This window comes from Lepisma saccharinum, chromosome 25, assembly GCF_977018435.1.
Source record: "Lepisma saccharinum chromosome 25, izLepSacc3.1, whole genome shotgun sequence".
NCBI lineage: Eukaryota > Metazoa > Arthropoda > Insecta > Zygentoma > Lepismatidae > Lepisma > Lepisma saccharinum.
The window spans coordinates 46,624,917-46,649,606 of NC_139253.1; the positions used below are offsets into that span (position 1 = coordinate 46,624,917).

General features: G+C 40.0%; 1 protein-coding gene across 1 annotated transcript; it reads left to right on the forward strand.

Moving 5' to 3' along the window:
- The first annotated feature begins 12,527 nt into the window (after positions 1–12,527).
- On the forward strand, positions 12,528–12,845 carry LOC145978767 (uncharacterized). The gene has a single exon (XM_083111581.1). The coding sequence runs from the start codon at positions 12,528–12,530 to the stop codon at positions 12,843–12,845; it is 318 nt and encodes a 105-aa protein (XP_082967707.1).
- Positions 12,846–24,690: the final 11,845 nt, after the last annotated feature.

Sequence of the window (24,690 nt, forward strand, 5' to 3'; positions counted from 1 at the left end):
GTAATAAAATAATGAAATAAGGGAAGGAGGAAACACTATAGTAACGAAGGAGAAAAATATACTACTGCTACAATGGCATGACCATATTTTCGGCAAATGTTATGTAATACACCAGGCATTGCGCTATACCCTTGGAGCGGGATTTTTTAAAAAAACTATAATTCTAACTGACGCATTGAGTGTTTTATTTACAGTCGATCGTTGTGGGAAAGATGCATATCGCATGCCCATTCTACCGTTCCTGATCTTACAAACTACATTAAGTTTCCGCCAAAATGATCAACGAGTGCAATTTACGTACGTAAAAGCTCATAGCAATCTTAATATATATCAGGATTTAGTGGACCAATATGAAAAAAAGGCGAAGAACACTCTTTTTCCTACTCCCCTTCGTTTATCCTATACTGGTCTTCTACCCCGAGTTAAAATTAAACTTAACTCCCAATGGGAAGCTCGGGCACTTAATCAAATTGCAAGTACGACCACTTATAAATGGTACGCAGATAAAGTAGTCAGTCGACCCTGGTTTCATAAACTGAAACTTCCTCGTGACGTGATAACTACGAACGGGCCACGTTTGCACGAACGAACACCTAGCAAGACTGCATCAAAATCCCTCCCCTGCTTGTGATTGCGGACAAAACAAATAAACGCCAGTTCATCTCTTCTTCCATTGCTCGTTAAGGAGAAAACACAGACACGCTCTTTTTAACAGACTACACAGAGCCAAAATACCATTTCCTGTATCCATACCCTCCCTATTATCGTCTCATTCCCCTCGTACGATGTAGATATTATATAGTTTTGCCCGACAGAGTGGTATTCAATTTTGAAATTTGTGTGTATGTGTAAGCTTCTGATCAGTGTTAAAGTACAGTGAAGTGAAATGTAATATTACGATATCTTTACGACCACAACAATGACTTCGATTCAATGGTACTTCTACTCACCAGTGTTCTACATCCCAGATCGTTGACCAAAACTGCCATATAGCCGGCGGTAAGGGTCACGAAGAAGAAGAAGAAGCTACAATGGTCTCTGCCAAGTAGGATAAACTTTGGATAAGGGGAAAATACCACACTACAGTTAACCTAAGAAACTTGTACGAATAGGTTACGCACATTTCTATAAGTCTCCTGAAAAATAAAACACAAAAACATAAGTTGTAATATATAAAAGTACAGGTAACAAATAATATACACACTGAAAAACGCTTTGCAGAAATAATCAAAATACAAATATCAAATAGGCAAACAATATGGAGAAAGGGAGACGAAATTGGTGAGACTTCACAAGGATGGAGAAAAATAATCTGCCAGTTTTCAACAGATTTTGTTGGGTCTTGAGCTTAGGTAGTAGATTATGGCGTTCTCTGTACTCTAGAGGTGGTCTGAATTGTAGTGTAGGTATCTGTAGGTATCTCCCAGTGTGTGTTGGTCCACACACTGGGAGATCTAGGAATGACAGGCATTTGTTTTGTTCATTGTAAACGTAACTGATGGATGAATACTGTTCAGATGCTGGAGGAAATCTAGTTGTGTGTGGTCTCATGTAGCTATATTTCGAATACCATTTACATATCTAACCCATGCATTGGGCTTTCTGATGCTTTGGGTGAGGGCTGTATGTTCAAAGCGTTCCATGTATATGTTGCTACGTTTTGGTGATAGTGGTGGTGAACCCATTGATATTCCGTCTTGTTGGTAGAAACCAGTGTCCATTTGGAAGTGTGTCGTCTTGATACAGAGGTATATTACTCTATGAGAGATTCAACCATGTGTTCTATAATGTACAATATGATCTTTCTAGTCTATCTTTGACCACCGGTAGTGCTTCATATGTGGGGGCATTTGTGAAGAATCTTTCTACATCAAAGCTGACTAAGTGTGTATTTTTCATCTGTTTTCATATGTTGAGTTAGTGATACGAAATGTTCAGACTTTTCGATGTATGAGCAACTGTGCCTGAGAGAGTGGTTATTATTTGTAGTATGTGTTTGGCAAGAGCCTACAGAGGGTGTTTCTGATTTTTGTAATTTTGGTAATCCATATAGATGTGGTGGTATTAGACCCTTTCTTGTTAAGTCTGCCATGCTATTTCAGAACTTGTTGATAGGATTGGCAACTTTTCTTTCAATGTTGGGTGTGGAATCGTTGTTTAGTCTACGGTCGTTATCTGTGTCTACAAGCGTCATTATTTTTTCATAGTGTTCAGCTGTGTCCATTATTACTGTTGCATTTCCGTTCTTTGCTGGGAGAATATTTATAGACTGGTCTTCTCTCAGAGATTTCCCCAGAATATAACACATTCCCAGATAACACATTCGTGTTATCGAAGGAAGTAGAAACTAAGTTCGTGAAATACCTCATTGAAATGCAGGAACTTGGTTTTCATTTATCACTTAGTAATGTTAAGCAACTAGCATTTCGACTAGCATAAGCTTCCTGTAAGAGCAGCCCATTTAATGAAGACAAAGGAAAAGCTGGTCCGTTTTGGTGGCGCCGTTTTAGGGACAGGTACGGTCATTCTTTGCGTATCCTCGAAAAACTGGCAGCAACTAGGGCTTCAACAGCGAACCAGGAAAATGTTCAAGACTTTTTCAATAAGCTCGAAACAACACTTAATAGACTGAAACTTTCTGACAAGCCAGGACAAATTTATAATTGTGGACGATGACAATGATTAAGAACAGAACTCGAATTTTGCCAAAACTCTTATATCAGACACTTAAAATATTTCTTGTTTATTATATTGATTAATTATGTGAAATACATACGGTTTTTTTTAAGTTTATCACAATATTAGCAATCTTGTATCACAATATTACCATCACTGTCACAATATTACTCTATGCTGTGGACATAAATATTTTAATTGAAAAATATTTAATGTACTTTGCAGTGTGTTTCTTTGATAATGGCATTACTTAATGAAACTGTGTACATTTCGCATGTCATTCACAAATAGTTTTCTCTTATTTCGTTTGGAAATAAATAGTATTTTTCGTTAAAAGTATCACAATATTACCAACCTTTACCCTATATCAGTTACTTCGTCAAAGAGGATGGAGTATCTTGGAAACAACTGTAATGATTACATGACGGAAGTTTTCAGTCGCAAGAATCTGTCCAGAATAATGGAAACCCGTCTGAAATTTTTTGGATCGCACCAGTTTCACGTTGCCGGATTCGATGCGGCACTTCGTATTTGCAACGAACAGAATAGGCTGAATTTTTTTTCTGGGAATTCAAACAAGTGAAGCATCAAGCAGTCGTCGGCCATACCACTCTTTCCTTTTTTATTTCTCTGTACTGTCTGTCATTGCTCTTTAGCGGAAACTAATCAATGTTTCTCGGAACGACTGCGACACCTCTCCTTCTCTCTCCATCGTGCCTCTTCCTTTTTTCCCTCTCTCTTTCTCTCTCTCTTCTGCATCGTGGTAATCGCTTCCACCAGTTATCGGAAACCCACCGGTTCAGCGTGAAAGCTGCAGGCACTTTTTTTCCCCTCTCCATGGGGAAAAAAGGAGAGCGAGCGAGTGCCATGTGCAAGAGACTAAATACTGGCGAAAATATCAGTATTGGAAAATGCCACCGAAACGAAAGATAAGAATTTTGATGTTTATTTTCCACGTGCTTGCCGGGGAGAAAACATAATAGTCATGGGGTTTTGCCTCCCTTGACATATAATGCAAATTTGATTGATTCCGGCAAAGCAGCCAGGAGAGTTAGATGCGAAATATGTTCTCCATTTTCCTGTTGGCAGTCGTCATCTGCCGCTGAAAGCTGCTTCGGTTGGAAAATTTATTCGTATGATTTCGTTACCAGGAATGGTGCTTGCAGATTGTTTGCTTGTCTGAAAGGTATACCGGGTTTGCTCAGTATGTTTGAACCCAATGCTATCATCATAGCAATGTGTGATCTACCAGACGGGTCAGTTAGATACCCAACATCCGCAAATATAAGCCAAATGGAACATGATACTAATTCCAATGGACTGCCTTCAATCATCCTCATCGTCGCGATTAACCCAGAGATGAAACCAACTTCTAACGACTTACGGTACGTAAGTTACGAGGTACTATCCAGAATTTTCAGGACTGGTGCTTCAACGACAATAACAGTCGTAGTAGCACCACGCAACGGTTAATGGGAGTACTAAACCGCTCTCATTTCCAACTGGCGACTGGAAAACACTGAATCAGCGATCAATTTAATTCTCTTCAACGACATCGGGTATTTTCGAATCGAAAGTTCCCGGCGGTGCGAAACAAATGAGCGTCGGATATACAGGGTGTTGCCAAACGTACTGTAAAAAGGGGGGAGAGTTGATCAGCGCCTTTACTGGATAAAAGTTGTACAATGGTACACAAAACCACGAAAATTAGTACACAAAACATCCAAACACTGCACAAACAAGATAATGAAAACAACTGACAAAAACAGACGTACGCTTGGCAACATTGTAACGGTAGGGCCATGTTACCCCTACAGATTTTACTTCGCATCGCAACTGAGGCTGTTGGCACTCATGGAGCCACACATTCCGAAGACAATTGGTGGACAGAAGGAGCTATGTAGATCAGTCACCAGTTGAGTCCGCGATCAGTATAGCATGTATTGGGAGTCGGTGTAGAATAATTTCTCGAAGATTGCTGAACGCACTGACCGTTAACTTACTTTATTATAAAGTCGTGTACGTTCGCGATAGATACGACAAAGGAACAGCGAGTGTACTTCAAACTTTGTGCAAATCTCTGGAAAAGTTCAACGGAGACCCTCGCAATGGGTTGATTGATTGATTGATTGAGTTAGTGTTTTAAGTCCACTTTATGCACAGCAAAGGCTAATCGGGACTGGACCTACAGTTTAAAGTGGGTCCCTCCACCGGGTATCGAAGCCTGGATCCCTTGATTACAAGGCGGCGACGCTACCCCTGCGCCGGCGGGGAGGCCGCAATGGGTTGAGGACGGCGAAAACACACGGAGGCCCCTCAGCTTCACAACGCCCGACATTGGGTGCATTCCGAAAGTTGCACAAGTTATGGCCACTGGTGGTTCCACAAGTCCTGTCGTGAACTTGGTGAAGTTCGTCATGGCGTTGTTTAGATCGATTTTCGTGTGAAGTTCGCTCTCGCACAAAACGCAAGGACAGAGAGGCTGGCTTGTTCAATTAAAAATCGTTTGTCACTTGCAGGCAATGCGTGAGAGAGATACTAAGCTACATGCACAATGCGTGTGCCTCAACTGTGCTTAAACTGTGATTAAAATGACTAACAATGCCCGGAGTAGAGTTTATTTTGGCCAGAAGGACATGCCTTCCGCTGGGCGCCATATGGAAACTTTCTAGAAACGTAACGTTCACTTGCGCCTTCGCCTTGAGCGTTCCTTATATATACGTAGAGGAAACGAACGGTAAAAAAGGGCCTAACTCGGAAATACGCAACACAAATGTTATTTTGTGCCAGATTGTGCGGAATGGTATAGTGAATAATACGTACATTAAAAATCCGCCAGCCAAATGTTTGGGAAAAATCCGCCATCATGGAAAATGGCGGCCAAAATTAAACTTAAATATTAAAAAATATATAATATCTCGAAAACGGTGCATTGTAGTTAAAAAGTTAAGATAACCAATTTGAAAGAACAGAAAATTTGCTAAATTATGTTTTTTGTTTGATAGAGCTACCATAAATCTTAATTGAATTAGAAAGATTCAAATATTTTCTTTAATTTTTTGAATTAGTGTAAAAGTTGGTTTCTGACACAAAAAACAGCTAATATTGATTGATTGATTGATTTTATTTTGCTTCGCGTTTTATGCCTCTTAGCTAATTTGTGAAGATTGGGATGAGTAAGGAAATGATGAAATTGATGAATGGACATTCACAAACAACCATGCCGGAGCGGGATTCGAACCTGGGACCCCTGGCGTCGCAGCGCAATGTGTTAACCACTCAGCCACAGGGTCCGGCAAAACAGCAAATATGTAAGAAACTAAGTAATTTACGTCCAAAAGTCACTGAATCAAATTCATAGCTTATGATTTCCTCTAGAGATTTGTTTTTGTTTCGTGCCTTTGGAGTCAGGGGTTGAGGAGATATGGAGTTTAATGCAGAGTCATGTGTTTCCCAAAATTTAGTATTCCATTTCATATGATATAGATTAATTGATTGATTCATTTGATTTATTTTAGGTCGCTTTTTGTGCCACTTTTGGCTAATTTGCAAAGATGAGAATGAGTGATGATATGATGAAATTGATGAATGGACACTCATAAAATCATAAACATCCATGCCCAGGTCAGGATTCCAATCAGGGACACCTGGCGTTGTAGTGCGATAATGATATTGGTGAGAACGTAATACATTGGTTTCTGCAGTGTTTCGTTCAAGTGGCGTTTGCTACTTACATGTTGTTTTTGTTGTTCAAAAATGTATGCTCACAGTAGCGGCGATTAGGTGTCTTAACTTAACAAGAGGGGAGGGGAAGGGGTGGAGGTGCAAGGGTAGTTTACTTTCCACTGACTGCAATTAGAAAGAATCGTATTGAAAATGAAATTCGGGCAGATGATTTTGGCTCAAATCTACTGGTAGACAAGGCTTAGAATTAATACACCGTAGTGCGGGGACAAAAAGTGTGTAATGGGGAGGGGGGACTGCTCGCCTAATCGCCGACACTGTCAATACATTGAACTAATATGATATTGTAAAATATGGTTCTTAAGCGGTCACTTTGCCTTAGAGTTCATTTCAGAATTTTTCGTAGATACCTGGTGCTAACATGTTAAATTTCATCATTTCTTCTAGTACATACAGACTTGCAATTATAGTACAGGTGTTGCCCCTGATGCAGCCAAAGGAGAATATATGCTTAACTGATTGAAGATGTAAACCCCACTTCCCAATACACTCGACTTTAATGAAATTCCGACGAATATCGAGCATCCTAATGTATTGCAGCCACAGAACAGCAGTATCCTGTTATCTTTCAGAGTTAAACCAAATGTAGATAAATATTTTTTCAGCACCTCAGAGCTTGAACTTACATTAGCGTCTCCTTCTGAATTGAGCAGGACAACGATTTTGGCCGCCATTTTACAAGATGTCAGATTTTCCCCAAACATTTGGATGGCGGATTTTTAATATATTATTCACTATACCATTCCGCACAATCTGGCACAAAAAACATTTGTGTTGCAATTATTTCCGGTTGAAACCGTATATTTCTTCTACTATTAAGTCTGTAACCGGTTTCGCCAGGTTCCCAAGACCAGTTATCTTCGATATATTTGTTCCTTTAGTTAAGACTTAAGGAACGCACCACTGTTGCCAAAGTTCAAGAGTTAGTTGTGAGAATCGACATCCAAAGATTCATCATCTTGTTCATGGGCGTAACTTGGGGTCTAACTTGGGAGGGGCAAAAACGAACTTGGGACTTAACTTTTTGGGGCAGGATCAAACTTGGGACTTAATTTTCAGAGGCAGAATCAAACTTGGGACTTAACTGTTGGGGCAGAATCAAAGTTGGGACTAAACTTTCAGGGGCAGAATCAAACTTGGTACTTAACTTTTTGGGGCAGAATCAAACTTGGGACTTAATTTTGGAGGTGCAAAATCGAACTTGCGACTTAACTTTTTGGGACAGAATCAAACTTGGGACTTTGCTTTTGGGGGCAGTATTAAACTTGGGACTTAACTTTCAGGGGCAGAATCAAACTTGGGACTTAACTTTCAGGGGCAGAATCAATCTTGGGACTTAACTTTTGGGGGCAGAATCAAACTTGGGACTTAAATTTCAGGGGCAGAATCAAACTTGAGACTTAACTTTTGGTGGCAGAATCCAACTTGGGACTTAACTTTCAGGGGCAGAATCAAACTTGGGACTTAACTTTCAGGGTCAGAATCAAACTTGGAATTTAACTTTCGGGGGCAGAATCACACTTGAGAATTGGGAGGCAGGATCGACAAAGTTTCCATCCCGTAAAAAGTTCAGAGCTATTTTGCTAAATAACTTAGATTTGCGATATTATAAAATATACGAGGGCCACTATTTATATTTTGAGCCTTGGCAACACTGATTGAAGTTAGGCGCGATTTGACGTTTGCACGGAATCGTCTGGCATTATTGACCATAACGTACTTCAAATGTTTTGTCAATAGCTTCATTTGTGTTGTTTATGTTGCTTTGGAGATTGCGCGACAACAACAAAATGGAATTAACTCGTGAACATTTTCGTGCGATTATTTTTTACGATTTTGGACCTGGATTATCAAGACAAGAGTGCATCGATCAACTTGCTTCCACATTTGGCGATAAAGCCCCATCCTTTGCCACTGTGAAACGCTGGTATGACGAATTTAATCGTGGCCGCCATTCGCTCACCGACGAGATTCGCGAAGGTCGTACAAAATCAGTTGTTGTTCAAGAAAACATTGATGCTGTGAAAAACCTAATACTGCAAGATCGTCATGTGACATACTGTGAGATTGAGGCTACCATAGGCATTAGTTCCACCAGCATATATAAAATATTACATGATCATTTAGCTGTGAGAAAGGTATGTTCTCGTTGGATCCCACACAATTTGACAAAAACTTAAAAAGACGCTCGCGTCAATTGGTGCAAACAAATGCTCAATAAATACAATCGTGGTGCTTCAAGAGACGTATATAAAATTGTAGTAACAGGTGACGAATCATGGATATATGCATATGAGCCGGAACGTAAACAGCAGTCGACTGTATGGGTGTTTCAAGATGAACCCAATCCAACAAAAGTTGTTCACGCTCGAAGCACATCGAAACAAATGGTCGCCTGTTTTTTCGGGAAAACTGGTCATGTGGCAACTCTGCCTTTAGAGGAACGTAGAACGGTCAACTCTGAATGGTACAAAACAATTTGTTTGCCAGAGGTCTTCGGTCAAATACGGAAAACAAACAAAAGCCGTCGGATCATTCTTCATCAAGACAAAGCCAGCTGTCACACATCTCGTCTAACAACCGACTTTATGAACAGTCAAAAAATCGAATTGATAAGTCATCCGCCATACAGTCCTGATTTGGCACCCAACGACTTCTTCTTGTTCCCGAATGTCAAGAATAAATTGCGTGGACAACGATTTTCGTCGGCGGAAGATGCCGTTGATGCGTTCAAAAACCATATTATGGAGGTGTCTCAAGAAGATTGGAAAAACTGCTTTGACAAATGGTTCGAACGAATGCAAAAGTGTATTGACCATAAAGGAGAATACTTCGAAAAACAATAAAGCAGTTTTCAATGCCAAATTCCTGTTTTTTCATTGTTAGGCTCAAAATATAAATAGTGACCCTCGTACTCTTCAATACTTTGCTACTCAGGTCCCAGGAGATTAAGAAAAGTATCCTTATTTTTAAACTTAGTTACCTGATTTGGGGGGGGGGGGCAAGTGTCCTCCCTTGCCCGCGCCAAGTTACGCCTATGATCTTGTTGATGATCTGTGAAACAGTTATGGGACGAGCCATGGATACTAACTGCTGAATTGTGCATTTATCGTTTCAACGCTAAAATTGTGCCGACGATCCTTACAGCTGATCAGAAGAAGCAGCATGTTGGAATCTGCAAAGGGCTTCGTTGATACAACCTTCTTGTCCAGGCTTATCGCTGGTGATGAGAGCTCGGTTTATGGTTACAGCCCTGAGAGAAAGCAACAATCCTCCCAATGGAAAAGCCCAAACTCACCATGACCAAAACGAGCGATACATGTGAAGAGTAAAGTCAAGAGCATGTGACATCAAGGGGATTGTGCACAGAGAATTCGTCCCAGCGGGTCAAAGAGTTTTGCGGTAGATGCACGTAGGGAAGACATCGCCCCGAACTTGGACGACAAAATATCACGAAAACACACCACACCGTCTCACACTTCCTTGTCCACCAGGGATATTTTGACCAGAAATAACATGACTGCCATCTCCCACCCACTTTTCTCGTTTGGCTTGGCCCGCTTGACTTTTTCTCTTTTGCTCTGACTGGAGATCAAGTTGAAATGTCGCCCGGTTTGATACGATTGAGATGATCCAAGTAGAAACGCAGGCAGTGATGGACCCTGCGAAGTAAATGTGAATGCGAATTGCTACGTAAAATAAACAAAATCAATCAATCAAAAGAAAAAAAACATTCTCGATGGCCGAGCACGTTAGGTTGCTGGATTCGAGTCTATTCTTTTGTGAATTTGTCTCTATCAATTTTACCTATAAGTAAGTAAAACACTCACGTCAAAAGATAGTTTAAGTTCTTGATTGAATTAGGTTATTTTAAGTCGCTTTTCTACCACGAACTTAGTTTATGCTTTACTCCGGTCTTCTGTAACAATAATATTTGCCAAGAACTTCATTATCACTGATTTGGGTCTCTATCAGTTCTGCTTTGAACATCAACAGGAAGCAAAATTAATACACTAACAATTATCTAAAGGAAGATTTAACTCAAGCATCAAGAGAATATTTCTGAGAATATCCCGTAAAGGAAGCGAGTAACATTTCCTGCTTGTCTAACATTGTTTACATAATTTGAATTTTTCGTTCTACTGCCGACAAATCCGCAGCGGTTTAGGATTGAATACGAAAAGAATGCATGATCCTATGCGTCGGCTTTGTCGTTAAGGCACGGTATGAATTCTGCGGCGTTGTTTTTCGGTTTCGGCACACCGCATTGTGGAATCCCAGTTATGTCGAGTTTGTTACGGTTATTGAATGCCGCCCCACTTAACCTCCTATACATCACCGCGGATTAAATGATCTATTAATCACGATTCAAAGAGTTGCAAAACTGTCTCTCACAGAAACGAGAAATATTCCTCTTGCGTGATTTGCGGTTTCATGTAACTCACTGGCTCTTTCCTTGTGCAGTAGTACATTTTCCGACATAAACTAACTTTACGTATTTATATTTAAACCATCGAAAAAACTTGGCTCCAAGTATGACGTGACGTCTTAATGACTGCTTTAACTTCAATTTATGTACAGATAGGATAATAGGGACTTGACCTACACTTTAAAGTGGAATCGCAACCATAATGTGCCTCCAACGGGTATAGAACTCGGTATCCCCTTCGTATTATGTTAACATACAAAATTTGTTCTAACTGACAAACTTAATAGTAATCACTTGATAAAACCGGCATGTACTGCTCAAAATCTTCTTTTCAGCATTCATTTTTAAAAATTAAAACAAAATCAACCGGTGTAAACAGCATATTTTGTAAAACTTGTATATGTTATGATAACATGGTACATGCCAAACGAATAATGTGATTGGATGAGATGACGAACCCTTGTGCACATTTTTGCATGTTAGATTGCACCCGTTTTTTTTTTTTTTTTCATTTTTCAACACAGGCTATTTCTTGATCTGCGCATAGTTTCAATTGCTGAGTAAGTGCCTAGTTAATCAAGAAAACTAAGTTTCGTGATGTGTGTCACTGCGAAAGTTTTCTCAAGGAACTGGCCGCTAAGTGAATCCATTTCGAACTATCTTCTACATCCCTACACTTCGTAATGTGTTAAGCATACAAAGAAATATTACATTTTCATTTTCCGAAGACTTTCCATAGATTGTGAGCTTCCAGAGAGAGAAAATCCACTGCTCCTTATTGGTAAACGTTTGTGGTGGAACCACCATCTTTGAAATTACAAAATAGTCTTGTTAAGCTTATTTGATCACTGTAGCAAACTTGAGGACGTTTTTTACATAACAGCTGTTAACCGTAAGTAAATGCTATCTCTATACAGTCTATTCTACTCTATTTTTATTGATCTTTTATTTGATTTGTATTATTCTACTTCGCTTTTCTGCCAGGTTTTAATTGGCTAATCGAGAAAATGAGGACGGAAGGAGATCAGATGAAATTGGTGAAAGAAGTATCATAAACCCACATGGACAGGAAACAACACAATACCAAAAGCTAATTATACTTGCTGTGAGTCCAGACCCCAGAGCCTTGTGAGTTTGTAGCCAAGAGTGTACCACAGGGAAAAGAGTTTGAGATTTGGGTGTCTTTAGAAAGTGTCATCCCTCACACTACTCCTATATTTTTTTTGTTTCTAAGGGTTGATTTTTGATACAACCATCGAAGTTCTGGAGTTCGAGATCCGGTATGAGCATGGATGTTATTTGAGAGTGTCTCTTCATCAATTTTATCTAATCAATACCCATCCTCATCGTCACGATTATGTAGAAGTGGCAGAAAAGTCACGTAAAATAATACAAATTCATGTACAGTGTTCAAAAAAAGTTTTGCATATTATGATTGCTAGCGGTTTGAGTCGCTATATCCCCAAAAGATATACAATGTTCATTATGTGATCAATGCCTTATACAGAAACCGACATAATGTCCCAAGTGAGTTCGATATTCAGCAGATAGAGGGCAGTACTTGCCACATGATTCCTGAGCAGATTTGAAAGCAGCCCGATGGGAGGCATTGTCCGTGTCTTATCCGCACTTGTGAGTTGGAAACTGCACAGAGAGGGGGTGGAAAACAAAGGACAACATGCCTCGAGCAACCATTTCTGCTACGGATCGTATTCAAATTGTAACGCTGCTGCAAGAAGGATATCGCCAAGTGGACGTCGCTGCCCATGTTGGAGTGAGCCAAAGTGATGTCTCTCGATTGTGGAAAAAGTTCAGGGAGACACAATCAGTTGCCGATCGACCAAGGACAGGGCGGCCACGCAAAACAACACGCAAAGAAGATCGGTACGTGGTGATTTCGGCATGCCGTAGACCCACTGCAACTGCTGCCAGTTTGTGCCAGGATGTGCGGAGGGCCTCAGGAGCGAATGTTTCCAATCAGACAGTGCGGAAATGACTTCATGAGGAAGGATTGGCGTCAAGAAGACCCATACCCAAGGTTCCTCTGAAACCACACCATAAGAGACACTGTGTAAGGTGGGAAACAATGCACAGCGAATGAGTCAGGAACAGTGGGAGCACATGCTCTTTACAGACGAGGTCACCATCAGTTTGCACCCGTTAAGCAAAAGCATAAGTGTTTGGAGACGATCAGATGAGAGATTGAACAACCCCTTCATCCAGGAACGTCACCAACAGCAGGGGGCTCTATCATGTTTCGGGTGGAATCATGTTTGGTTGACGTACGCCCCTGATTTCTCTCCAGGGTCACATGACTGGTCTGATATACAGAAACGCTATTCTCGAACCCGTGGTAGCAGGTTTCTCTACAACTGTGGGAGATGGCTTCACTCTGGTGAATAATAACGCTCGACCACATCGAGCCAGAGTGATTCAACAGTTCCTTGATGTGCATGGCATTCGACGCATGGTGTGGCCGGCGTATTCTCCAGACGTGAACTGTGTGGGACATGCATGGGGACACCTGAAGCGAGCAATTGTCAGCCGCGAAAATTCTCCTTTGAACAAGGTGCAATTGCGGGAGGCTGCCATTCAAGAGTGGGACAATCTTCCTCAGGAGAAGTTGATTGCCCTTATCCTTAGCATGCCCTGTCGTGTTCAAGCATGCCTTCGGACTCGAGGTGGCTATACTCGGTACTGAACTCCCATCTGTTGATCCCAGACATGCCTTCGAGCCGTGGGTACACGGTATTGCCCTGCCTTTATTTTGTGTCTCGCATCCCACATTTTCAATCTTGTGTTTCTCTTGTGATTTTGTTTCTTCTGCATGGTTGCACTGTTTCCTTTCTGTTTGTATGTCTCCTCTGTACTCTTGAATATGATTCCATGTATCTAGTACAATAAAATGATCACAAACCCTAAATATGCAAAACTTTTTTTGAGCACTATACTATAATTCTTGTTGGGCTTTTAAGGTTTTAATTGACTCATCCTAATACAAGAAATAGAAGCACAGATCCATTTTAAAATTAGCACATATATATCCAGGAGTTAAGTTTGAAAAATTGGAAGAAAACTTTACTTGCTAACATGATATTGTTATGAGATAACACATTAAGTACCTACCATTCTCTTCCCAAGAGAGACTACAACTCAGATTGGAACAACCGATCTAACCTAGTAGCACGCTTGTTATAAAAAATGAAAGCTAGCAAATCGTGAAGAACATGCGGCCTTATGCACCGAACGCATTGCGACAAAGTTTGAACAAAATATTTCTCTATTCAGAAAAGGATGTGTAAACAGGCTAAAAAGCTTTTGTGTTTCCTGAAGCTCATCCACTCAACCATACGCTGTGTGAAACGTGGCAAGGGCGAGCGGGGGGAAAAGAGGGGAAAAAGCGGGGAAAACGGAGAGAAGCAAAGGGAAACTATCTCTAGTTGGATGATCAAAGGAAAATTCCAGGCCTTTTTTTATTATTATCATTCCAGGGTTTTTTTTCTTTTTGCTTCCAGCGATGGAGAAACACACATGGATGTAATGTTTGTACCTTCCTGGCGGCTACTTCAATGGACATTTTTTTCCCACTTTTAAACAGGTAGTTTCAGGCATGAAGGAGACGACCAACTCCCAGTGAGGATAGAGCCATTGTTTTCCGAAGACTATTGTCTTTTCTCATTCATTGAATAGCGTTTTCATTATTTAAGTGGAAGATAAAAGTTTTTATTTTAAAATTGTAAATAAGTTCCTTTAAAACACACAATGAGGAAAAATGCAATTATAAAGTACAACGATTCGATACATTAACTTTTGTACTTTGGGTAATGTTATAATTTATCTCTACAAAAAGCTCGAGTTAAGTGGGTGAGTACACCTCAAAACTTGCTTGGATCTATTAATGCTGAATGAACACTTTTGCATACTTCCTCTTAAGTTTCCAACTAGTATACAATACAATGCCAATGTTACTGCAACTTACGTATATGTACACAATTCCTCACAAGAAGTTTGGAATATTGTTAGACTATATGAATGGCTTATTGCAGAAAGGGACCTGAGTCACTTTTGCACAATTCTGAGAAAAACAATGAAAAATCGGTGCCGTTGTTGGCTCAAATATTCAACATAATGAATAGTTAATTTTGCAACCCTCAATGTACCTCCCTGCAGTATGCTGCTAGACACAGTGGAGATGAAAAAATTAACTCCGATACCTCAAAAATGTGACTCAGGTCCCTTTCTGCAATAAGCCATTCATATATATAAAATATTATAATGCTATAATATATAATAATGCTATAATATATATATATTGAAAGAGGAGAGAGGAAACACTCACCAGACGCAGAAAAACTTGAAATTTTCGTGACGGCGTGTCACATCTTCAGGAGTAGAAAAATACTTGTGAAGTGAGCCACATGAACAATGCAATAGCGTGGCCTGCAGTGTTGCCAGGACCAGAAAGAAAAAAGTAGACAGTGTCACAAACAAACAAATGGTTTGTTCCTCCTTCCTTTTATATATATATGTATGTATGTGTGTGTGTGTGTGTGTGTGTGTGTGTGTGTATATATATATATATATATATATATATATTGATTGAGTTGGTGTTTTAAGTCCACTTTATGCACAGTAAGGCTAATTGGGACTGGACCTACAGTTTAAAGTGGGATCCGAACCACTATGTACCTCCACCGGGTATCGAACGCGGGACCCCTTGATTACAAGGCGACGAAGCTACCTACCACTGCGCCATCTGGGAGGCCCCATATATTCATATGTATACACACACACACAATGGCAATGCTATAGTGCAGAAGGCCTTAGAAAGATCGTTTCGCGGGCTTGCAGCAGCCGACAATATGGGGGTGTGTCTGCGAGAACCAATCAGGTCCGCGAATGAGCGAACCCGGTTGCCACAGCTAGCTCTCGCTGCACCCTTCTGGAAGGGTGAGTGACCTCTGCCTCTTGCTACCTCGGCCTGTTTGTTCGGCTGAGAAGCAGACGACACGAGGGCCGTGTCCGGATTGGCAAGCGCTCCGTACCGTTCTCTCCCGTTGTTCTCGCGTGCCGTTGAAGTCACGTCCAAGTCGTCCGAATCTGCATGTCCCCTTGTAGTATGGTTGTCACTTTTCCCGCCAGGTGTCAGCCCGAACTTCACCCACCGCACTCTGGGGCGCAGGCGCACCGCACGGAAGCAGAAGGCAGACGCCAAACAAACATCACAATGATTTCCACCTATTTACTACTCATATTAAAAATGTAACATGCTATTTCATCATTTATAATTTTTCTACATTCAGTATTATCGATAAAATGTTAAAGTATCACTGAGTTTTACATCGTCTAATCAGTAAATGTTGTCTGTACAAAGTGAAAGTTAGAATATGGCTGCCAAGCGCAGGATCACAGCGAATTCAAGCGTGCATCTGTCGCGCCTCTCTGCTCTCCCCTCCGACTCCACGTCTGCAGCGAATTCGGACAACGGAGGTTGGCTGAGTCCCCGGATGGAACGGTGCTCTAGGTGACATCTGATGCCGATTCGGACGCGGCCGAGAGTATCGGCAATAGTGTGCGAGCGACGTCTGCTGTTAGCCCGCGAAACGCTCTTTCTAAGGCCTTCTGCACTATAGTTTCGCTGTATGTTGTGCACAGTACCGTACGCAGAATGTTTTCAGAGGAGGCTGGAATTACAAAGGTGGATAGCTTTCTTCTAAGGGGGCAGGATAAATTAACAACAAAATATTTCGCAACAACCATTTCTTTTAACCTTTGTATTAGAAGTTGTATGTACAAAGACAAAAATGATTATATGTGGGTCATTTTAATGGGAGTTTGCCCTTTCCATTTTGGTTTTTCCCGAGTCCTTTACAGATTTCATTCGAAATTTTGATTTCCTCAAAACTTTCGTGTGGGACTGTAACCCCATCAGCTCCCCCTTCGCACGCCAGTGGTGCCGTGCGAAAAGAAGGAAGCTGGAAATGGCGAACTAAATTCTGGAAATGGCGAACTAAATTCTGGAAATGGCGGTACCTCCTCTTTTAATGCAGGCAGTAGGCGCGGTTGCCTGCGAGTGAAACTGGAACCTCTAATCACCAGAATTGATGCTTCACTCACCGAGGTGAAAAATCACGCCAACAAATACGGTTGCCTGTTACAGTTCGCACGAAAAGTGGATTCACAGACCGGAAGCAGTTACCTGAGATTTATTACCTTCGTGTCAAAGACTCGTACAGCTTGTGGGGGGCTATTAAGGTGACGTTAATCCATTCGCATTACCGCTGGAGTTTCTGCTGAAACCATGTCTTTCCAGGCTAATTAATAATTGGGAGGCTATAACTGAGGAAATCTCAAAGACGTTTTGGCTGAGCGTCAAATTTAGTTGACACATTTCCTGTTCTGTAACATCTTTTCAGTGTTGAAGCGATTATAAAATTTCAGGTCTGTGCGAATTACTCGGAGCTTAAACTCACATATACTAGAACATATGATTTGGCGAGTTTCAATCTAAATACAGTCCTGGACAGTCAGGCACTTTAACAACAGGTGTCTCTAGAGGATTGGATCTCAACTTTCTTGAGACCGTGTCCGGTAAAGGTTGTTTTATAAAGGTCATCCAACCAGTTATGGGGTGAAGTGTGGTCAACACGACGAACCCCCAGTCGTTGTTGTAGGTTTTCCATGACTCATTCGTAGTACCCCAATTTCCTCACGATGGTGGATGGTCACAGGTTCCATACATTGGCCGAAATATCAGGAGAAAAGTTGTTACGCTTCTCCACAGGAGACTCGAACTAACGCGAAAAAAAACCACTCCCAACTTTGATCGCTGTCTCTATAGAAAATGGCGTAAACTCAAAGATAGATTGCACATTACAGAAGAACTTCTACCTTGGAAGAATCAATCAGAGGAACTATATTACAAAAAAAGTAAGTATATTAAGAAAATCAATAATGTGCAAGAAAATTCCGAAAGTAAGTTTCATCATTTTTTTCACAGAGAAGCTGTATTACAAACTGAGAAAACACATTGCCATAACAAAAGACAATCTCTCCTGAATTGACGATGGGAGGAGCGAGAGCAGAGGAGCGATGGCGCATGCGCAGAGTGCCGAAGAATAGAGATAAGCAGAAGACCGGAGTGACCGAGCTCATTCAAGTGCAAACCAGTATGGCAGAAATAGGTGTGCTGGAAACGTGGTCACAAATGGAAGTGCGGCACACTATTACCACACACTAAACAAACTGATGTCCGCCATTTGACACAACATACCAGGGCTCTTGAGTCGAGGGGTTTTGTTCTTGGACGACAATGCAAGACCCCACACAGAAGGGTCACTCCAGAACACATTCGTCGTCTGGGATGGGAGATATTGAATCACCCGGCCTACAGCCCCGATCTTGCCCCATCACACTTCCACCTTTTTTATGCGTTGACGTCAGCACTATCAGGACGTCGCTTCGGAAGCAACGAAGAGGTGCATCAGGCTGTGAAGAACTTCCTTAAATCGCTGGACACCGATTTTTAGCAGGAGAGTTTCTTCAAATTGATTTCACGGTACGACAAATGTATCAATGTCGGTGGCGACTATGTGGGAAAATAGCCAAAAGATTGTATTTTGTTATGACATTATATTCTTCTGTTTGTAATAAAGCTTCCCTGTGAAAAAAAAATGACGAAACTTACTTTCGGAACGTCCCTCGTACTGTATAGAGTGGATGATGTTTCATGTACCTACATTTTCCAAACTTCGTCAAACAGATTCCAAATTTGACTTCTAAAATAATTAATAACGCTACACAAATGTGAGAAACAGAATTTACGGCCTCGAAGTTATCCTGGGGACGAATTATGAAAAGGTTCTCTCGGGCTATCAACCAGGTGAGTTGTGGAAGGGATTCCAAGCTTTGGAGAGCAAACGTCACTCTCATCTTCAGGGTAGAAGTGACCAAGTGAGTTGTGAAAAGGATTCCAAGCTTTGGAGAGGTAACGCCACGCTCATTTTCAGGGTAGAAGATCAAAGTGACGTTCTAGACTTCTACCCTGAAGGAGAGAGTGACATTAGATCCCGAAAGCTTGGAATATGTTCCACAACTTGATACGCGCCGTGACGATCGTACGAAAGTTCGACTGACGACACCGCAACTAAACGAATAACTACGCCGCAATGGCAGTGCCAATTGCCAAGGACAACGTGACTTCCTGTCGGACGTCAGTTTGTATACCCAAATATACTGTAGACAAATGAAGCACAGGCGAAGAAAAACGCACAACCACTGATCGGTCGCACGGCAGCTGCTTAACTGGACGCGACGAACGTCTCAACGCTACTGTCAACTCAAGCTCTTTCACAGCGAGCGCGGCTCTGCTTGTCTTACCTGCCTGCGAGACTTACTATGGCCGTTACGCGCGCTTATTCACGCATGAGGGTTGACCTTAGCTTTATGTAAGACGCAATTCATCTGCGTATATATATACATATATATATATATATATATATATATATATATATATATATATATATATATATATATATATGTGTGTGTGTGTGTGTGTGTGTGTGTGTGTGTGTGTTCATATAACTGTGTGTTATTTTACTCTCCACTATAGATAGCCTTTCAGTAACACACACACACAGAGCTGCAAATTATGGTAATCGTAGCCTGCCTCTGTCTTCCAAATACCTTATGTTCTAATTTCACCTCGGCTAAAACTCAGACGGCTAAATGGGATACTCGGACCCCTCTCAGGTACGGGCTTGGTGAATAAAGCATTGAGAACTTAAGGGAGGTGTTGGTGAATCATGAAATAAATGAACGACTCTTCTCAAATTTTTAAGATTGGCAACTGCATCTTCTGGGAGGTTACTTTGACCTTTCTTTTCATTCATTTTTATCCAGGAGATGGTTTATTTCCAATACATACTAAAGCTTACATTACACTCAGTTACAATTTACAGTCCATGAATATCCTTAAATTTAAAATAAATACAGAATCCCCTGTTCGTTAATATTAGATTCGATGAATCCAGAATTCTAATTTGCTGCATGTCTCCACGGGAAAAAAATCCAAATATGTATATGTGCAGGGAATAGTTACGTGTGTATGTGCGTCGCTAGGAGGAAGCCGTACCAGGGAAGAGAACCCTGTCGTTTTTGCAACCGTAGACGAAGCTTACGGCCTACAATTCAGTAGCAGACAAAAACTTTCGTACGTGCCCCTTCCTACAGTATTGCGACCAAAATGTGTCACGAGTACCGATGTTAATACGAGCAGGATTTAAGTAGAATAGAATCTACAGGCTCCACTGAGTACTTGGGATCGAGAAACGTTAGTAGGCAGAGCTTGCATCAAGATACACGCCAATGATGACATTTTCCACTGAAAAACGAGAGACGTTGCATTACATGTCTAGTCTTGCTTACTTGCACAAATAAGTCTGCGTTGAATAAATTTTGAAGAAAGACAAAATAAAGTTCGAAGATTTGAAATTCTATCATTTATCCGTAAGAATGAGAACATATGGGTCGACAGTGACAAATTCATGTCCAATAGGTAGGCGTCATTAACCTCAAGGGATTTCGGCCGATCCTAACCTGTCGTCCCATAACATTATAAATTTCTAAGTACAAATGTGCTTGGCAAATTACAGGTATCTTTATTCCCAGGTGTCATTAGATGTTCATATCGTAGAGCCGACGCTGATGGAATGCGTGCAAACTAAGCTCCGCATTTACTTATATACCTTCCCAATCGATGCTCACTTGTTAAGCATTATGTAATTTGCACAGCGCGACTTGCGACATTTCCAAAAACTAAATAATCATCAATGTCTATATTCACAATCTCAATATCAAAGTTTAACTAATTTCCACGTTGCAGCAAAACCAAATAAAATTGTATAAGGGGAACGATTCATCTCTGTTAATAAAGACTAAACTCGAATCATTCCCCGTTGCAACTTGAACCTTATTGAATACATTAAACTTAAAAGAACAGATTCGATCTTCCCATTGTTGCTAAACGAAATCTATGTCAATCTAAATCATAAATTATAACACCATTAAGCCTTGTTTCCATGATTATGAAAAACTAAATATGCTGACCAAGGCAGTAATTTATTTTATTAAAAACATAAACTAACGTAACGTTTCAACCTTCTAGCAAGGTCTTCTTCAGACTCTGTATCTGGGGGACTGAAGTTAAACAAAGAATGGAAGAAGATGTTGGAAAGAGTGGAAAGGACAAGAGAGAAAGAGGAGAGGAGAAGGAAGGAAAATGAAGGGAAAAGAGCGTGAGATTAAAAGTCCAACCACATTCTATATGGAAGTAATTGTGTTTAGCCTTTTAGGTGAAAGTAAAGTTGGCAAGTGAAAGTCATCTGCTAGAAAGTTCCTAACAACTTTCTAAATAGTCTGGAGGGAGTAATGTTTGTGTATATATAATGCCCTTTTGTTGTATCTGGTTACTTTTGTACTTGATACAGAGTCTGAAGAAGACCTTGCTAGAAGGTTGAAACGTTACGTTAGTTTATGTTTTTAATAAAATAAATCACTGCCTTGGTCAGCATATTTAGTTTTTCATAAATCATAAACATTTTTCTGCCATGAAAGAACACAGATTTACATATCCAATATTAAAGATTCGGTCAGAAAATTAACATATGGATTATTACATTAGGCCGCGTTTACACTTATTGTTACAATAAAGGAAATATTAGTGGATTATAAGCCTAGTAATAATCTTTCTATTTATCATGGTTTGATAATGAAATTCATAATCTAATAGAAATAAGAAATCAGGCTAGACTTAGGTGGTTAAATAACTCTGATGATACAAATCTAAACAATTATAATAGAATAAAGCGAGAAGTTAACCGCACGTTTAGAAGTAAAAAAAGAGATTACTTGAAAAGCAAAATTAACGAAATTGAAACAAACAGCAAAAATAAAAATATCAGAGATTTATATAAAGGTGTAAATGAGTTTAGAAAGGGGTGGCAACCTAAAGTAAACTTGATAAAAGATAAAGATGGTGATTTTCTAGCTGACCCAAGCGATATTCTAAATAGATGGAAGAACTACTTTAATAACCTTTTAAATGTCCATGTAGGAGATAAATCAGAAGTAAATGAAGTACACACAGCAGAACTTTTAGTTCCAGAACCTAACTTGACTGAAGTTAAAGATGCTATTAAAAGGCTAAAGAATAACAAAGCACCTGGCATTGATTTAATACCAGCTGAGTTAATTAAATATGGTGGAAATTCATCAATATGTCAAATTCATAAATTAATTTGTTTAATATGGAATAACGGTAGCCCACCCAGCGTCGAATAACATGAATACCTGGGGGAAACTCTGGGGGGTAAAGGCGGTCAGAGGCGTGAAGCTGATCACATCACCCCCACTCACGACCGGATCAAGAAAGTGTGGGGCGTTACCCCCACACCCCCTATACGCCTTCATGGCGTGGTGCTAAGCACAGGGGAGCACTTTACCTTTTTTTCCCTCAACAGTGGAAAGAATCCATAATTGTTCCTGTGTTTAAAAAAGGTGATAAGATGAACTGCAATAATTACCGTGGAATTTCTCTACTATCAACAACATACAAAATATTGTCTAACATTCTTTTAACAAGACTAACACCATATGCTAATGAAATTATAGGTGATTATCAATGTGGATTTAAACGTAACAGATCAACTACAGATCAAATTTTTCACATCAGACAGACACTTGAAAAAAAGTGGGAATATAATCAAAATGTCCATCAGCTATTCATTGATTTCAAAAAAGCATATGATTCGGTCAAAAGAGATAAATTATATAATATATTAGTAGAGTTTGGAATACCTAAGAAGCTTGTTAGTATGATAAAAATATGCACCAGTGAAACAGAAAGTAAAATTCGTGTGGGTATTAATATGTCTGACAAATTTACAATTCATGATGGGTTAAAACAAGGAGATGCATTATCTCCATTGCTCTTTAATTTTGCCTTAGAATATGCTGTTAGGAAGGTAAAAGAACTAAAGAAGGACTAAAATTAAATGGTGTGACTCAGTTGATAGAATTTGCAGATGATGTAGACTTACTGGGTGATGATGTGAATACAATTAAGAATCATGCTAAAATATTTTTCAAAACTGCTAAAGAGATAGGTTTGGAAGTTAACAAAGAGAAAACTAAATATATGCTTACAGGTCGAAACCAAGTGTTAGGTAATAATCAAAAACTAATTATTGATAACAACTCGTTTGAACCAGTTTCCAAATTCAAATACTTAGGAGTAATATTAACAAATGAAAATTATATTAAAGAGGAAATAAAAAGTAGGCTTAATTCAGGAAATGCTTGTTACTTCTCTCTTCATAAACTTTTGTCTTCTCGTTTAATATCTAAGAAACTAAAAGTTAATATATACAAAACAGTAATTTTGCCTGTAGTATTATATGGATGTGAAACTTGGTCCCTTACATTGAAAGAGGAACATAAATTGAGAGTATTTGATAATAAGATCCTTAGGAAAATATTTGGACCTAAACGGGATGAGGAGACAGGTGAGTGGAGAAGGTTACATAATTTAGAACTACATAATTTGTATTCATGTCCAGATATTGTTAGAATAAATAAATCAAGAAGACTTAGGTGGGCAGGCCATGTTGCACGAATGGGAGAGGAAAGAGGAGTTTACAGGATTCTTGTTGGGAAACCTGATGGTAAGAGACCTGTAGGAAGGCCAAGACGAAAATGGAGGGGAGGGACAACGTTGAGGTGGACCTAAGGGAAATCGGTAGGGATGGAAAAGAGTATATAGATCTTGCTCAAGATAGGGAAAGATGGAAGGCCTGTGTTGCTGCAGCTACGAACCTTCGGGTTTAAGAAGGCTAGAGAGTTAGTTAGTTATTTATTAAAAAATATGAAATATAAAAGATTACAAATACGAATATTAATAATCAAATAATAAGAACCAACTAATATAAAATAATCCAGAATAATTAACGGCACATGGATATGAGCCGTGAGGTTCATATCAAACTCACCTGGTCGATAGCCCGAGAGAACCTTTTCAGAATTTACAGGTTGAAAAATTAAAAGTAGGAAGTAAAATTTTCAGTTGATAATAGTAACTGTGTTTTACACTGGGCGAAGAAACATTTTTGTACCGCAAAAGAGATCGTCGTGATGTACATTTCAAACATTCTACAGCCAACGCAAGTATAAAAATCCTTTCTCTTGCCTGTGAGATAGGGTACAAAAAAGAACCTCTCCGTTGGCGATGGTAAATATGTTACGACCTGACAACTCCAGGAGTAAAAGATCTCTTTTAAAAAATAGCGTAGGAGGAGCGAGGATGTTCTCTGCATATTTCATTCCCCAGCATCCCACTCTGGATGCCATCTCAACCCCAGGAGGTCCGACTAGTCTCGGGCCGAAAGAGAGAGCACGGGAACCTCGCCTTTTAACACAAATGGGGGAGAACATTTCATATAAAGCGGAGGGTGAATATCTATCTCTTTTCCTATTGAGGGGATGTCTTTGTACACCGAGCATGATTGCCTTTCGTCCGACACGAACCATTCTTAGTCTATATTTTATACGTCGTGATCCCCGCTCTCAAAATTTATTTCTATGTCTTTCTTTCCGTGTTCCTTCCCCTCTCTCGTGATGTTTCCAATAATTCAGGTGAAGGGGATTTCCCGATTTTGAAACCTATTCTGTAGTAATACAGTTTAAAGTGGTGTCTGAACCACTATGTACAGTCACAGGCAATAAAAATGAGTCACCTCGATTCTGAAATGTTTGCATCCCTGCAACGTGCTGTGTGTGTTGCCTAA

Coding starts and splice junctions, on each gene's coding strand:
- LOC145978767 (XM_083111581.1), top strand. CDS start 12,528: ATGCCTCGAGCAACCATTTCTGCTACGGATCGTATTCAAATTGTAACG.